Source organism: Heptranchias perlo, chromosome 15 (assembly GCF_035084215.1).
Source record: "Heptranchias perlo isolate sHepPer1 chromosome 15, sHepPer1.hap1, whole genome shotgun sequence".
Classification (NCBI taxonomy): Eukaryota; Metazoa; Chordata; class Chondrichthyes; order Hexanchiformes; family Hexanchidae; genus Heptranchias; species Heptranchias perlo.
The window spans coordinates 51,971,886-51,989,567 of NC_090339.1; the positions used below are offsets into that span (position 1 = coordinate 51,971,886).

The 17,682-nt window shown below is 41.7% G+C and overlaps 1 protein-coding gene across 2 annotated transcripts in view; it reads left to right on the top strand.

The window, feature by feature from the left end:
- LOC137333097 (phosphatidylinositol 3,4,5-trisphosphate 5-phosphatase 2-like) overlaps window positions 1-17,682 on the top strand; it is a 114,294-nt gene that overhangs the window by 74,898 nt on the left and 21,714 nt on the right. For both annotated transcript variants that reach the window (XM_067997224.1, XM_067997225.1), the window contains exons 12-19: window positions 5,308-5,410; window positions 6,270-6,466; window positions 7,862-7,979; window positions 8,846-8,942; window positions 10,841-10,979; window positions 12,122-12,221; window positions 14,332-14,420; window positions 16,394-16,475. In XM_067997224.1, coding sequence (XP_067853325.1) covers window positions 5,308-5,410; window positions 6,270-6,466; window positions 7,862-7,979; window positions 8,846-8,942; window positions 10,841-10,979; window positions 12,122-12,221; window positions 14,332-14,420; window positions 16,394-16,475 — 925 coding nt within the window. The remainder of the gene's footprint in view (window positions 1-5,307; window positions 5,411-6,269; window positions 6,467-7,861; window positions 7,980-8,845; window positions 8,943-10,840; window positions 10,980-12,121; window positions 12,222-14,331; window positions 14,421-16,393; window positions 16,476-17,682) is intronic.

Consider the following 17,682-nt stretch of genomic DNA (forward strand, 5'->3'; position numbering starts at 1 on the left):
AGAGCTGGGACCAATGTCCTTGGAGGCAGGTTAACTAGTGCAGGGGGATGGGCACCAGGATGAAACATTAGAGAGGAGAAACAAGGTGCACAGAGGACTGGGAGAGAAAATAGCACTAGAGTAAAGAATAGTTCAGAAATAGGAGGGATCAAACAGGGAGCAAATACGAGGCAGTCTAAGATGGGTTTGGAGTGCATGTGTGTAAATGCATGTAGCATGGTAAATAAGGTTGTTGAGCTGCAGGCACAAGTCGCCACATGGGACTATGATATAATGGCAATAACAGGGACCTGGCTCAAAGAAGGGGAGGTTTGGGTACTTAATATTCCTGGCCACAAGTAATTCAGGAAAGATAGGGAAGGAAAAAAGTGTGTGGGGGGGGGGTGGAGCTGGCATTATTGATCAAAGAAACTATTACAGCACTGGAAATGGATGATGTAGTTGAGGGGTCAAAGACAGAATCTATTTGGTTAGAATTAAGGAACAATAGAGGAGTTATTATGCTACTGGGTGTATACTACAGGCCACCAAATAGTGCGTAGGAGATAGCGGAGCAGATTTGCAGGCAAATTGCAGGAAGATTCAAGAACTATAGAGTAGTGATAATCGGGGACTTTAATTATCCCAACATAGACTGGGATAGTAACAATGTTAAGGACAAAGAGGGGGAGGAGTTCCTGCAATGTGTACAGGAGAACTTTCTTGATCATTGTGTTTCCAACCCAATGAGGAAGGAAGCAGTGCAGGATCTAGTTCTGGGAAATGAAGTGGGGCAAGTGGAGCATGTTTCAGTGGCGGAGCATTTGGGGAACAGTGATCATAATATCATTAGATTCAGAATAGTTATGGAAAAGGACAAGGAAAAATTAAGCATAAAAATACTTAACTAGAGGAGGGCTAATTTCAGTGAGTTAAAAAGGAATCTTGCCCTGGTGGATTGAAATCAAAAATTGGTAGGCAAAACTATAATCAAACAATGGGAGGCCTTCAAGGAGGAGATACTTCAGGTACAGAGTAGACACATTCCCACGAGGGAAAGGGAAGGACATCCAAAGCTAGAGCTCCCTGGCTAGTGAAAAATATAGAGATTAAAATGAAATAGAAAAAGGAGGCTTATGACAAGTGTAAGGTTCATGATACAGTAGAGAACCAAACTAAATAGAGAAAGTACAGAGGAGATCTAAAAAAGGGAAAAGAGAGGCTAAGAGTGAGTATGAGAATAAACTAGTGGCTAACATAAAAGGGAACCCAAAAGTCTTTGCTAAACATATAAATAGTAGAAGGGTAGTCAAAGGAAGGGTGGGCCAATTAGGGACAAAAAAGATCATCTTGTGGAGGCAGAGGGTTTGGCTGAGGTATTAAATGAATACTTTGCATTGGTCTTCACTAGAGAAGAGGATGCTGCCATTGTAGCTGTAAAGGAGGAGGTAGGACCGATATTGGATAGGATAAAAATAGATAAAGAGAAGCTACGTAAAAGGTTGGCTGTGCTCAAAGTAGAAAAGTCACCCGGTCCAGATGGGATGCATCCTAGGTTACTGAAGGAAGTAAGGGTGGAAATTGCGGAGGCTCTGGCCACAATCTTCCAATCCTCCTCAGATATGGGGACAGTGCCGGAGGACTGGAGGATTGTAAATATTACACCCCTGTTCAAAAAAGGAGAGAGGAATAAATACAACAATTACAGGCCAGTCAGCCTAATGTCAGTGGTGGGAAACTTATAGAGACAACAATCCGGGACATAATTAAGTGGCACTTGGAAAAGTATGGGCTATTAAATGAAAGTCAGCATAGATTTGTTAAAGGAAAATCGTGTTTGACTAACTTGATTGGATTCTTTGATGAAGTAACATGTTAGACTAACTTGATTGAATTCTTTGATGAGGGTGGTGTGGTTGATGGTGTGTATATGGACTTTCAAAAGGCAATTGATAAAGTACCACATAATAGATCTGTAAGCAAAATTAATGCCCATGGGATTAAAGGGACAGTAGCAGTGTGGATACAAAATTGACTAAGAGACAGAAAGCAGAGAGCAGTGGTAAACAGTTGTTTTTTACACTGGAGGGAAGTATAGAGTGATGTTCCCCAGGGGTCAGTATTAGGACCATTGCTCTTTTTGATATATATTAATGATCTGGACTTGGGTATACAGGGCTTACTTTTCAAGTTTGCGGATGACACGAAATTTGGAAATGTGGTAAACAATGTGGAGGACAGTAACAGACTTCAGGAGGACATAGACAGACTGGTGAATGGCAGATTAAATTTGATGCAGAGAAGTGTAAAGTGATACATTTTGGTAGGAAGAATGAGGAGAGGCAATATAAACTAAATGGTACAATTTTAAAGGGAGTACAGGAACAGAGAGACCTGGGGCTGTATGTACACAAATCTTTGAAAGTGGCAAGACAAGTTGAGAAAGCTGTCAAAAAAGCATATGGAATCCTGGGCTTTATTAATAGAGGCATAGAGACAATAAGCAAGGAAATTATGCTAAACCTTTATAAAACACTGGTTAGGCTTCAGCTGGAGTACTGTGTTCAATTTTGGGCACCACACTTTAGGAAGGATGTCAAGGCCTTGAAGAGGGTGCAGAAGAGATTTGCTAGAATGGTACCAGGGATGAGGGACTTCAGTTATATGACGAGACTGGAGAACCAGGGGTTGTTCTCCTTAGAACATAGACAGTCAAGGGGAGATTTGATAGAGGTGTTCAAAATCATGAATGGTTTTGATAGAGTAAATAAGGAGAAACTGTTACCAGTGGCAAAAGGGTCAGTAACCAGAGGACACAGATTTAAGGTGATCGACAAAAGAGCCAGAGGCGACATGAGGCAACATTTTTTTTGCAGCAAGTTGATCTGGAATGCACTGCATGAAAGGGTGGTGGAAGCAGATTGAATAGTAACTTTCAAAAGTGAATTGGACAAATAAATAGTTGAAAGGAAAAAAAATTACAGGGTTATGGGGAAAGAGCAGGGGAATGGGACTGATTGGATAGCTATTTCAAAGAGCCGGCACAGGCACGATGGGCCGAATGGCCTCCTCTGTACCCACTATAATACCCGACTTGGTTCCTTAACGCCAGTAGGTAATGTTCTTCTGAAATTGGGGTTAAGCCACTTGTTGATGAGGAGTAGAATAAACTTTACCCTCCATCAGTCCATGTTTGATTCTGACATTAGTGCACTGCCAACACTGTTGCTCTGCATCTTGATAAACACAATAATTCACCAAAGAAATTAAAAAATTAATAAATCGAGTTACATCGAAACTACAGCACAGAAGCAGGCCATTCGGCCCAACTGGTCCATGCCTGTGTTTATGCTCCACATGAGCCTCCTCCCTCCCTATTTCATCCAACCCTATCAGGATACCCTTCTATTCCTTTCTTCATTATGTGCTGATCTAGCTTCCCCTTAAATGTATCTATGCTATTTGCCTCAACTACTCCTTGTGGTAGTGCGTTCCACATTCTTACCACTATTTGGGTAAATAAGTTACTCCTGAATTCCCTATTGGATCTATTAGCGACTATTTTATATTTATGACCTCTAGTTTTGGACTCCCCCACGAGTGGAAACATTTTCTCTAAGTCTACCCTATCAAACCCTATCATTATCTTTAAAGACCTCTGTCAGGTAACTCCTCAGCCTTCTCTTTTCCAGAGAAAAGAGTCCCAGCCTGTTCAGCCTTTCCTGATAAGGATATCCTCTCAGTTCTGGTATTATCCTTGTGAATCTTTTTGGTACTCTCTCCAAAGCCTCAATATCCTTACTATAATATGGAAACCAAAACTGTGCACAATACTCCAAGTATGGTCTAACCAAGATTCTATACAAGTTTAACATAACTCTTTTGCTTTGAAATTCTATCCCTCTAGAAATGAACCCCAGTGCTTGGTTTGCCTTTTTTGTGGCCTTATTAACCTGCGTCGCTATTTTTAGTGATTTGTGTATCTGCACCGCTAGATCCCTTTGCTCCTCTGTCCAGTTTAGACTCTTATTATCGGAGCAATATATGGCATCCTTATTCTTCCTAACAAAATGCAACACCTCACACTTATCTATATTGAAATTCATTTGCCAATTACACACCCATTCTGCAAGTTCTTTAATGTCCGCTTGCATTTTGATGCATTCTTCTTTTATATTAACTATATTCCCCAATTTAGTGTCATCCCCAAATTTTGAAATTGTACTTCTGATTCCCGAGTCCAAATCGTTAATGTAAATTGTGAACAACAGTGGTCCCAACACCGATCCCTGTGGAACATCACTTCCCACCTTTTGCTAGTCTGAGTAGCTACCCCTAACACCTACTCTCTGTTTTCCGTTTTGAAGTCAACTTGATATCCATTCTGCTACCTGTCCCCTGACTCCACATGCTCTCACCTTAGCCATGAGTCAACAATGCATAGGAACACAAAAAGATAAAAAATAGGAGCAGGAGTAGACCATACGGCCCCTCAAGCCTGCTCCGCCATTCAATCAGATCATGGCTGATCTTCAACTTCAACTCCGCTTTCCCACCCGATCCCCATATCCCTTGATTCCCTTAGAGTCCAAAAATCTATCAATCTCAGTCTTGAATATACTCAACGACTCAGCATCCACAGCCCTCTGGTGTAGAGAATTCCAAATATTCACGACCCTGAGTGAAGAAATTCCTCCTCATCTCAATCCTAAATGTCTGACCCCTTATCCTGAGACTATGTCCCCTAGTTCTAGATTGTCTAGCCAGGGGTAACATCCTCTCAGCATCTACCCTGTGAAGCCCTCTTAGAATCTTATATATTTCAAAGAGATCATCTCTCATTCTTCTAAACTCCAGAGAGTATAGGCCCATTCTACTCAATGCGGTACCTTATCAAAGGCCTTTTGAAAATCCAAATATATTACATCTATTACATTATCTTTGTCTATTCTTTCTGTTACTTCTTCAAAGAATTCAATGAGGTTGGTCAAGCATGACTTTCCCTTCCAAGATGTCTTTCTATTACATCTTTGTAATGCATTTATAATGTAATGTAAACTGATGTTTGGGAGTATTTTCAAAGCAACAAAGCACTTTCAGGATGTAAAAGACTCTGTAAACCACTTGAGCTTAGCTGTTGTGATTTAATCAATAATCTGAACCTCTTGAGTATGTTATAGTTATTATTATTTTCTACAGCAAGTCTGAAATAGACTTGTACATTATATGATGGTGTTAATCTCTGTTGCAGAACTTGTACATTATATTGAGACTGTCATTATTCTCTACATCAGGACTCATTAACGCTCCCTGATCTTTTCCCTACAGAAACGAGAAGCTTTCTGCCAGCTTCTTCAGCTTATGAAGAACATACACTCTCAGCAGGATGAACCAGATATGATATCCATCTTTATTGGAACCTGGAACGTAGGTAAATTATTAAAGGATTGTGCCTCAACTAGAAAAACATGATACTGGAAAATTATGCAGCATATGTAGTGGATGGCATATATTCTTGGGATCGGGTGCTTCTGGATTGGCTCCCAGGTCCAGTCCTAACCTGTGACCCTGAGTCATGATGCTCTGTCATGAAGGCAGCTCCTCCTTGTCAGTGAGATCACCTGAGTGCGCTGGAGGGAAGAGGACCTGAAATGGCAGTTCTCCCTTAGGGCAGGAAATTGTTCTTTTTAAAAGAAAGTAAGTATTTTCATCATTACATTGGCATAATACTTTGAACAGAAAGTAACTCCTCTTGTCTTTCCTTTCTCTTTGAATAATAATTCAATTAAAATCGTTGTTGGACAAATCCAAGCTGGCTACAACTTGGTGGCAATTTTCGTCTACTGGTATAAGTCAGTTCTAAATGGTTAAGAAATGGTTCTAATCACTGCAAGTTGGCAATGTGCTAATAGGGCTCAAGTTTCATAGTCATTTGTATAATTAATCACAGATTTAGCAACAGATTTGGACAGGTTTAAGGAGAACACTATCAGTGGGACTGGAAAATTGCATGCAAATGAAATCTAAAGGGATGAGGACAATTAAAGAAGAGTCGCAATCAGGTGACAAAAATTCTGAAAGCCTTTAGAAAGACAAAAATGTCATCCCAATCCATTTGCAGCCTTTTCCAAGGAAATACGGATTAAGAAGGGACAGGCAAAAATGAAGGGAATGGAAAGTCAAGGTGCCGACATGAGTCTGCAGGCAAGTGTTTAATAGTCAAGGGGAAATGTGTGAAAAATTAAGGAGAGAAAAATAATTAATGAAAGAACTTTTGAAATCGTTAACAGGCGCCGCTAGTCCTCCAAAAAGCATCGCTTCTTGGCTTATGTCAAAGGGTCTTGGACGCACAAGAGATGAAACGACAGCCACTATTCCTCATGATATCTATGTGATTGGGACCCAGGAGAACTCGTTGGGTGACAAGGAATGGGTGGATTTCCTGCGAGCTGGGATAAAAGATATAACAGAACTGGACTTCAAAGTGGTAGGAATTCAAAATCCTGGGAAACCATCACTGTGATAGCAAAAATGTGGCATTTATTGAATGAGAAGCTACGAGTAATAAAATATTCTACACTCTCACCTATTTACATTACAGGACAATAGATGGTGGCTGTGAAATCCAAGTGAATCACAATGGAATCATGAGATTATAAGATTACATTACTGGCTTTTCTTGGGAATTTTTTTTTAAAAAGAGGAGGGTATTCAAATTCAACTCAGTGTGATAGAATGGAAGTGCTGGACAGTTTCAACTGATTCATAGTGGTCAGGAACCCATACCACATAAACAGTTTACTAGTAGGCACTAAATTAACAATCTACATTCAGAGAGGCCAACACGATGACTAGAATAAGAAATAGTTGTGCCATGTTGACACAGTAAGATGTTGCGTCCGAGATGCATTGCTGGGAGACTAACATGCAATACCTAGCCTGGAAATGCTGAGACCCGATACAAAAATGGATAATGTTGTGTTCCTCAAATCTGACATTGCCCCACCTTGCTGAGGTCAAAATTCAACAAAAATGTAATTTTAAAATCAAATCAATACCAAATCTTCTGACTGGTGCACTCGTAGTTAGATGAAGGTACCTGTTTACAAGGAATACAAGTGAACACATGAATGAGAAGTGTTTGTGGTTTTTGTGCATTTGAGATTGCCTACAAATTGGTCTTTACTGCCTTACCATCCGATTGCTTGACCATTTGCCTTGGCGGATGATTTCTGGCCAATTAGACAGCAGTTTTTTTTTAGTTGCTGTCATTGTACAGTTGGAGCACGAGCAGGAGAAAAAAAAAATAAATGATTTTTTTTAAGATTAGAGACAATATAAAAATGGGTTAGAAGATGTAGCATAGAATTCATGAACAGAAAAGGGTCAAATTAAATTTAAACTGAAAAGGAAAGTAAAATGGGATAATAGGGTAAAGTGAAAAAAGGAGATAAAGGGGTCGATAGATGACTATTTAATTTTCACACTGGGAATTTCCTTGGGGTTTCTCCAGACTGGCTGCTGTGCCTTTGGTTGAAGATTGTCAGAATCCCTGGATGGGCTATGTAAATGGGGTTTCCGCCAACCTTCTGCCAATTAGGAGCATCCCCAAGAACATTCCTGATGATAGTGTATAATTGAGTTATATAGAGTTACTATTAGAGCAATAAAGGTATTCCTGGTGTTTGAATACCTGTAATATTGGTGATATTTTATTGTCACAGTATCTAAGCTGAAAACTTAGAAAACCAGTCAATGCAAAGAGGCAGGAATTTCTCTGGAGCTAAAGATTAAAGTGTGCAGGAGGCTACCTTGACTTCTCGCTGCACCTTGGATTTTCTGGCACATTGCTGTGCCACTCATTAATGTGTCTGTATTATAGGTTGCCACACAGTCATTGTGGAGTATTAAAATTGCAGTGTTGATTAAACCAGATCATGAGAATCGAGTCAGTCACGTCAACATCTCCAGTGTGAAAACTGGAATAGCGAATACATTCGGTAAGTAATTCTGATGTAGAAAATGCTCTGAGCTGGAATTAGGAGTAGTATCAGGAATTAGAATTAGAACCAGGTTCAAATATGGAAAGCTGTTCCGTGGCCCAGGACTGCTGACCCTCGCCTTGATGAGCACAAAAATTCAACAGAAATCCTTTTTCTCAAAATATATTTTAATGTTTAAAGTTAGATGGACGCACCTGCACGCAGCTGTTCTTCTGATCTCCCAATATAACGTTGGTGAAAGATCGGCAGAGAGCCCAAAGAAACAGCCTATTACACCATTTCACTGGTGTTTCTGCCAGTCTTCCGCTGAAGGCACGGCAAGAAATCAGAAGAAGTTCCAGGCGATGGAGGGTACATGATAAGGAGCAATGGAGTCTAATGGAGGTTGGAAGTCACAAAACAAAAGGAGAAGGCCAAAGCCATCAACTATGGGAGTTATCTTTCTTAACTAATACTCTTCAAAAGTCCCAGATTGTTTTCAATGAATCCAGATAAAACTCATTGGGGTAGAAATTAGTCTGGGTCCAGACACGCCCAAACGGAAAGGCCAGAGGCTGGCCCAAAATCGAGCCTTGAGCCTCATCTAAGTTTTCTGGGCGAGTTGTCGCGCCTCCACAGGCAGCTCGCTCTTCAGGTCTTCGGTAGCGAATCGGCAGCCAGTATTACACCGCATTGGATTTTCTTTTGGAAAAGGAAATCGGGCTGGTGTAAAACAGGCTGCTGATTCACTATTGCATGTTCAGCGCTTTTGAAGAAAACCAATTTCACCCCCTGTAGATTTGAACCTTTATATCTGTCTGGCCAAAACCTAGTATTTTTGTCTTATTGGTACATCTGTTTGTGGTTGTCTCTTTTCATTGCAGGAAATAAGGGTGCAGTTGGTGTTTCATTCCTATTTAATGGGACATCCCTGGGTTTTGTCAACTGTCACTTAACATCTGGTAGTGAAAAAGTCCTCAGGTACATGGATTCATTTATTTAAACAACTAATCAAAGTCAGACTATGTTTATACTGATGAAATATAAGGGGGGGATGTTAATTGGGGAGAAGAGATAATTGCATCACACCAGTCTGTGATTTTCTGTCCACTAAAATTAATGGATGGGGAAATCACAGGCAGGGGGTGCGCAATTTCCTGATATGTGCTGCTGACGTGTTGGGAACCACTGAAGTGGAAAATCTCTCCTATAATGATTGACTTCCAGCTGAGTTATATGTCTCAGTGCTAACTGAGTAGGTTGAATGCTGATCATATTGAAGGAGAACATATCCGAAGGCAAGATGGGCCTTGTTGGCAGCAGAGGAGCTGGTCCTCATTTATCCAATTTCTCAGATGGACTAGCCGCATAAACGGCATTCGTTTCCAGTACCAGCAGTGCATGTCTCAGACACCAGTGTGCGATATGGTGTGTACTGTAAATCTATTCTTTCCTGTTCGTGACCTCCACCCCTGCTCAGAATGAAATCTCTCCTAGATCAGTTGTAGCTCAGTTGACCTCCATGTTTAGGAGTTGCACAACACCAGGTTATAGTCCAACAGCTTTATTTGAAATCACAAGTTTTCGGAGCCTTGCTCCTTCGTCAGGTGAAGTGAAGAGATGCATATAGGCACAGCATATATAGTCAGAGAACAATGCCTGGTGATTACAGATAATCTTTCTAACTGCCCTATGCTGTGCCTATATGCATCTCTTCACTTCACCTGATGAAGGAGCAAGGCTCCGAAAGCTTGTGATTTCAAATAAAGCTGTTGGACTATAACCTGGTGTTGTGCAACTCCTTACATTTGTCCACCCCAGTCCATCACCGGCATCTCCACATCATGACCTCCATGTTGTTAGACAATAATTGGCCTTTACTATCAAATTGTTCAGTGTAGGTTTTCAATACAGGTAGGGTTACAAGCTGTGAAGAATGGAGAATGTTCCTCTGTTTTTTTTTCTTCTGATCAGTAAGAGGGGCACATGAACAGGCCCACATGTGAACCTTTGTCCAATTTTCCCTCCCTCCCTATGGGGAAGCACCTGATCTCTGCTTAGTGCTTTCTCCCTGCTGATATCAAACATTTAGTGGAGTGGGAAGAATGAATCCATGATGCAACCTGCATGATCACTCTGGCCCACTCCTCATGAATGTTAGGTCAGGTTTATTGTCAATGTAGCACAGTGCTGGGTAATCAGTATGGAGGAGAAATTCAACTCATGGCTGCCCGTTTGCTGGCTTAAAATTGGCATAAGACCTGCAAATTTCGCTTCGCGATGTGCCGCGCCCGAACTACACCAGAATTGCAAATGACACCATATTGGCTTGGACAGCTTTTAGGCTGGGAAATTCGACACGCACCCAACCTAGATGTGAAATCAGTGGAGCGATGGCTCTGCGTGCAGATCTGTGCCGGTCTGAGGCCCAAGCCAAATTCGACTTCAGGCCTTATTTAAATGCCACCAGTGAGCCGAGGGCGTCGAATTGGCACCCAGCTGCAGCCTGCTGATCGAGGCGAGTGGGAAATCGCCTGATTCCTACACTGAGCCGGCAAGTTGGGTCAAGGTGGTGAGGGGGGGATGGGAAGGACTACAAATAGGTCGCCAGTGGGCCAGGGTTATTTTGTGTGCCCAGGAGGAGTACTCCTGCTTCTCCTGCAGCCATAAAAGTAAAAACTGAAAATTTCCTACGCCATTTTTTGAGTGGAACAGTCACGTTACTGATTTTACATTTGTTTTAGGCACAAAAGTTGAATTTCTCTTCCTATGATTGTGAGACTTCATCCTGAGCAGCATTACCAGATGGAACCTGTAACTTTAAACTGAGCTGCCTACCCTTCCTTGGATGTAAACTTATACTGTTGGTTATGTTTTAGGCGAAACCAGAACTACTTGGACATACTCCGTTTGTCATCACTGGGTGATAAGCAGCTCAGTTCTTTTGACATTGCTCTGCGCTTCACTCATATTTTCTGGTTTGGAGACCTTAACTATCGACTAGATATGGATGTCCAGGTATGCCCCACTTTCTTTCTGCTTTATTGGAATCCTTGTTTTAGGAAAATAGGTTGTTGTAGGAACAGAAAAGGCCAATTCTCCCTTTTTGTTTTCTTACAATTCCACCTTCCTGGCTTCTCACCACATCCCTCAATCCTCTCTTCCTCCAGAAACATATTTACTTGTCTCTTGTGCCGATCCATACTAGTTGGGATAATGGCCTTCCCTGCCAAATTATTCAATGGACCCACCCAAATTTCCACAAGTCTGCACCGCCAGTTTAAGTACAACAGAGTGGATCATCCGCTTGTCCTAGCTCCAGGCTGGAAACCCTGCCCTAAATCTGATGAGATGGTCATTTGCATAGCCAGGGTGGGTAATTCAGGAACGTCTGTTCTGATATGCTGAGAAATATCGTGCGGTTCCAATGGCAGAGAGGAGGTGGTGAAGAAACATCTCCTGTTCTTTTGCTCCCAACGGAACAAGCAGGCCTGTCGTAAAGGATTGGGGCCTTCTTGCAGACTTCAATGGAACTCATGCTTGCTGTCAGCTGTCAGCTGGTGTGAGTTCTGACAGTAGTGGGGGGGGGGGGGGGGCAAGCAGAAGATCCACCCATGACCTCCCCCCCACAAAATGGTGGGATGTAAAACAGGGGCCGGAATCCTAGTGGAACCGGCTTCAGTCCCATTTTCTGTTGCCCGATCTGGAAATCTGCTGGAATTCTCCCTGGTCAGGCTGGGAATTTTGGGGCCCATATGTCTATTACAGACTGTGAAAAATAGTTGGTGCATGGCTGGATGAGACTTGGGGGGTGATTTTAAACCCCAAGAATGGGTGGGTTGGGGGCGGGTGGGAGTTGAAAACAGTTGTTTTTGGGTCGTGACCGCAACCCGATTTTATTTCCGGGTTTAATGCCGGCGCCGAAAAGTACAGGCTTCCCACTGGGAATGCAAAGTCCAACAATTTTGCGGTCACGACCCAAAAAAAAACTATTTTCAACTCCCACCCGCCCCCACCCATCCGTTCTTGGGGTTTAAAATCACCCCCTTGGTGAGAGATAAAATGGTGGTGGAGAGGGAGTGGGAATTAGGGATAAATGTTCTTTTGGGACACTCAACCCTATGAAGAGAAACTTAGAAATTAAATACTTTATCCTTCAGGATATTTTAAGTCATATCAACAAAAAGGAGTTTGAGCCAATGCTGAGTGTTGACCAACTGAACCTGGAGCAAGAGAAAAGAAAGGTGTTCCTGAAATTCTGTAAGTAAATCTCTGATGATTTAAATGTATTAACTCGCCACTTGTTATTTTAAAATATATAAAATACCGCCATGGCGTGAATGGCATTTGTGCCGTTTCTCCAGGTTTTCCACGGATCTTCCGCCAAAGTAACGTCGGACACTCAAGAACACCCCCCCCCCCCCCCTCCACAGAAATTATACCCCTATGTATCTTATTGACGGGCGGTGGTTTCATAGACAAATATGTTGTTGACCAGCAGTGGCCTTTTAAGGACGAGTTCATAGTGGCAGAGGGTGGTTTATGCACTACATAGTAAAATTCATTTTTTTCAGGGAGAAACCTAGATGAAGAACCAAAGCCATTAAAGTTGAAAAAAGTATGGAAAAATGTAGTAAATCAGGAAATTGTGGTTATGTGAAACTCAGCATAGGTTCTAAAAGCCTGTTGATTGTAGGAGGAAGGAAATACTGAGGGAATTGAGACGCTCTACAGTTTTGAGATGCTGGGAAGGAAGAGGTTAGAGCATGGACATTGTGGTTAGTTATTTTCAACACTGTGAGGATGTGGGGGGAAGCCAGCTATAGGATGCTTTATATGAAGCTAGGAAAGAGCCAAAAGGATATTGCAGAGGAGCATGTTAAGTATTGATAAAGTAGAGAGAGATGAGAAGAGTTGTGAGAGAGGCTGGAGATTTTCAGACAAGCTTCTTCTTGTATCCCATCCAGACATGTTAAACAGGTATTAGAAGAGTGCTCTCAGTTATGGGAAAAGTATTCAAGTGCAGAATGGATTTGGGCTTTATAGAGAGAGAGTCTAACCACCTCCCCTTGACATTCAATGGCATTACCATCGCCGAATCCCCCACCGTCAACATCCTGGGGGTCACCATTGACCAGAAACTTAACTGGACCAGCCATATAAATACTGCGGCTACAAGAGCAGGTCAGAGGCTGGGTATTCTGTGGCGAGTGACTCACCTCCTGACTCCCCAAAGCCTTTCCACCATCTACAAGACGCAAGTCAGGAGTGTGATGGAATACTCTCCACTTGCCTGGATGAGTGCAGCTCCAACAACACTCAAGAAGCTCGACACCATTCAGGACAAAGCAGCCTGCTTGATTGGCACCCCATCCACCACCCTAAACATTCACTCCCTTCACCACCGGCCCACTGTGGCTGCAGTGTGTACCATCCACAGGATGCACTGCAGCAACTTGCCAAGGCTTCTTCGACAGCATCTCCCAAACCCACGACCTCTACCACCTAGAAGGACAAGGGCAGCAGGTACATGGGAACAACACCACCTGCACGTTCCCCTCAAAGTCACACACCATCCCAACTTGGAAATACATCGCCGTTCCTTCATCGTCGCTGGATCAAAATCCTGGAACTCCCTTCCTAGCAGCACTGTGGGAGAACCTTCACCACACGGACTGCAGCGGTTCAAGAAGGTGGCTCACCACCACCTTCTCAAGGGCAATTAGTGATGGGCAATAAATGCCGGCCTTGCCAGCGACGCCCACATCCCATGAACGAATAAAAAGAGTTTTGGACAGAGTGATGGAGATTTCTCATTTATTAATCTCATATCTTCAGTGGGTGCAGCAACTTTACAAAGGGCACGTTTTACCAGTACAAATTTTGTTCATCTTCACGTGTGATATGCAACTTTTATATGAATTTAGGACACATGTTGATAATTATATAAACAGACACATTTGCATAACATATACTGTATGTTATTTTACCACGTATATCCCTCAATGCATTGTATACTTTGGACAATGATTATCTTGTACAGTAGAACAATGTTCCCTAATGTTGTTAAACTGGACACCATAATTACATAATGAAATAAAAGGAAAATTACTGCGGATGCTGGAAATCTGCAATAAAAACAGAAAAGGCTGGAAATTCTCAGTGGGTCAGGCAGCATGTGTGGGGAGAGGAAGGTAGGGTTAATTTTTCAGGTCTATGACCCTTCATCAGAATTATGGTAGGGTGAAGATTTCAGGTCCATGATGAAGGGTCATAGACCTGAAACATTAACCCTACCATAGTTACATATTGGACTAAGACTCTGCACTTGCGACATTGTGTTCTCATTCTTCTTTTCCACATCTGACAGATGAGGAAGAAATCACTTTCCCTCCTACCTATCGATATGAACGAAACACCAGAGACATCTACTCATGGCAGAAGCACAAAACCACTGGGGTAAGTGACATCAGGTTGTTTATTTTCCTAATATCCTCTCTTCCATTCTTCTTCCCTGCACAAACACGTCATTCACACAGTTAGTCAAAAAGTGTGAGAAAAAGACCAGCAGGGCAAATGGGCAATGTGGGGGCAGCTACCCAAATAAGAGTTCCATGCAGCATAAGAAATAAAACAAGTGAGTTCGAAGAACAAATTCAGCTTCATGGTTGTGATGTTGTGGCCATTACAGAGACCTGGCTACAAGCTGGGCATGATTGAGAGCTAAATAGTCCATGCTATTGGATCTTTAGAAAGGACAGGGAAATTGGGAAAGGAGGCAGAGTAGCAATATTGATAAAAGACACAATTACAGTGGTAAAAAGAAGGAATTTCAGTAAGGGTGATTAACTTGGGAAACATAGGAACATAGGAACAGGATTAGGCCATTCAGCCCCTCATGCCTGCTCCGCCATTTGATAAGATCATGGCTGATCTGTGATCTAACTCTTTATACCCGCCTTTGGCCCATATCCCGTCAGCAGTGGAACTACTATTAGGTAGAGTTAAGGAACAGGAAAGGATGCAAGACTCTGGTAGGAGTTGTCTACAGACCTCCTGATAGAAGTGATGTAGTCGGGGGTGTATAAATACAGAGATCATAGAAGCATGTAGCAAAAACCATGTGGTTCTAATGGGAGATTTTAATTTTCACATTCAGTGGGAGACGCAGAACAGCTTAAGTAGTAAAGGCAATGAATTTCTAGTATGTATTCGAGACAGTTTTCTGGAACAATATGGGAATAATTTTAACCTAAGCCACCGGTCAGGAAACTGACAGGATCGGGCGCAATGCTGGTTTTACACCCCACCCAATTTTACTCTCCACTGAAGTCAATGTTGTTTCAGAACTGACAAGAGAGCAGGCTGTATTAGATTTAGTGACAAGTAACGAACCAGAATTAATTAACAATCTGATGGTGAGAGCATCTTGCAAATAGTGACCATAATATAATTGAATTTGATATTAGGTTTGAGAGGGGAGAATGGAGAGTCTCAAACCAAGATTTTAAATTTAAGCAAGGCAAACTTTGAAGGGATAAGAAATGAATTGATTGCAGTAAACTGGGCTGAATTGTTAATGGATAAACCTACAGACAAACAGTGGGAAGTATTCAAAGAAGTATTTGGTATGATACAAAACCAGTACATACTCCTAACAGGCAAAGGCTCCACTTGTGTAATTAAGCAACCATGGTCAACAAATGAGGCAAGAGACCGCATTAAGCTAAAAGAAAAGTCTTACACAAATTAGAAATCCAGCAGTCTGTAAAGCAAGAAAGGTATACAAAGAAAGTAATGAGTAGTGCAAAAAGAGAATATAAAAAAAGCTTGCAAAGGATATCAAAGCTAACTTGTAAATATATTAAGAGAAAGAGAGTGGTAAAGGGGACAGTGGGCCTGTTAAAGATAGATGTAGACAAGACCATAATGGACAATATGGAAATGGCAGACTTGTTAAATGAGTACTTTGTATCTGTTTTCACAGTGGAGGAAGAGGACAAACAACCAGCAGTATAAGGGAACCTAAAAATAAGTCAAGGTTAGGAACTATATAGATTTAATATGAGTTTAAAAATAGTAATGGAGAAAATAATGGGACTTAAGGCAGAAAAGACTCCAGGACCTGATGGTTTCCACCCCAGAGCATTAAAGAAAATAGGTGAGATGCCTTAGTCCTAATTTTCCAAAGGTCCCTAGATTCAGGAATTATGCCTTTCAATTGGAAATTGCAAATGTCACTCCATTATTTAAGAAGGGAGGGAGAAACCAGATAACTACAGACCCATCAGTTGTTTTTTTTTTTATTCGTTCGCGGGATGTGGGCGTCGCTGGTGAGGCCAGCATTTATTGCCCATCCCTAATTGCCCTCGAGTTGTGGGGATCTCCAGGCTTATTGCTATTCATACCTTTGCTCTTTGTCTATATTATAGGTAAGAATAAATGTTCCTTCTTGGTGTGATAGGGTCCTGTGGAAATCCTACCCAGAGACATATAATCAATGCACTTCATATGGTGAGTATATCCATTTATTATTGGAGCAACAAGGCAAAGCTAGAAGGAAATTCCCACAGCTACTGGCCATTCCTGCAACTGCTGAACAAAGGCTTGTCACCTACTGAGTTTTGGAAAATGCACTGCATCGACTTTCCAAATTTGAGCAGTGCTGCTTCTCACAGTCTGAGTCCACCCAGCTCAGCTAATACTGAGAAAACCATTTGCCAACTTGACCACATCCAAGATTTAAAATGAACAAACTTTGTAATTAAACACAACTGCTGCTTGTCAGAACTTTTTGCAACTGGCACTGAGGTCAATTAAAGTGAGGCTTGTGAACTGTTTAAATAATTGTGGGTTTTTACCTAGCTTAACTATGCCTTTTTTAGCCCCTTGCTTGTTTTCTTGAGTATTAACAATGTTTCAAATAAATACTCATTTCCACTCATTTTCTCTGAATTTACCTGAGTTTTTTGGGGGTCCAATTTTCTCCCCGATTTTGGTGTAAAAGATAGAATCCGAGAAACTCCCAAAAGATTTCTAAATTGATAATTAAAACAACTTTAATTATACTTTGCATTTAATAACAAGCATTCGAGTCATGGGCTTAAACGAACTAGGAGATCCAATGTTACCATTTTAAAGTGGAGAAACCTAACAATGAGGTAGTATTCACCATATGAAGAGGTACAGTTTGTAAATACCAGTAAATAGGATTTGATTCAGAGCTTGTGCATAACTATTAGATGAAGGAACTGGGATCACTGGAGTTAAATCTTCAAGATGTGAAATACATGGGGATTAATCAGCTCCAAATAAATAGGGGCTAGAAGATTGCTGTCAGCTGACACCATTCAGAATTGGAATACTAGGGGGGAGTTTTAACCCACCCAGCTGGGCAGGAACGGGACGCATGAGGGGTAAAAATCGGGCGGGTGTACTTACCAGCCCATTGCCACTTATTTTGTGCCTGACTCCATTGTAACAGTGGAACATAGGAACAAGAGTAGGCCATTTAGCCCCTCGAGACTGTTCCGTCATTCAGTGAGATCATGGCCGATCTGTGACCTAACTCCATATACCCGCCTTAGCCCCATATCCATTAATACCTTTGGTTAACAAAAATTTATCAATCTCAGATTTAAAATTAATAATTGAGCTAGCATCAACTGCCGTTTGCAGAAGAGAGTTCGAAACTTCTACTACCCTTTGTGTGTAGAAGTGT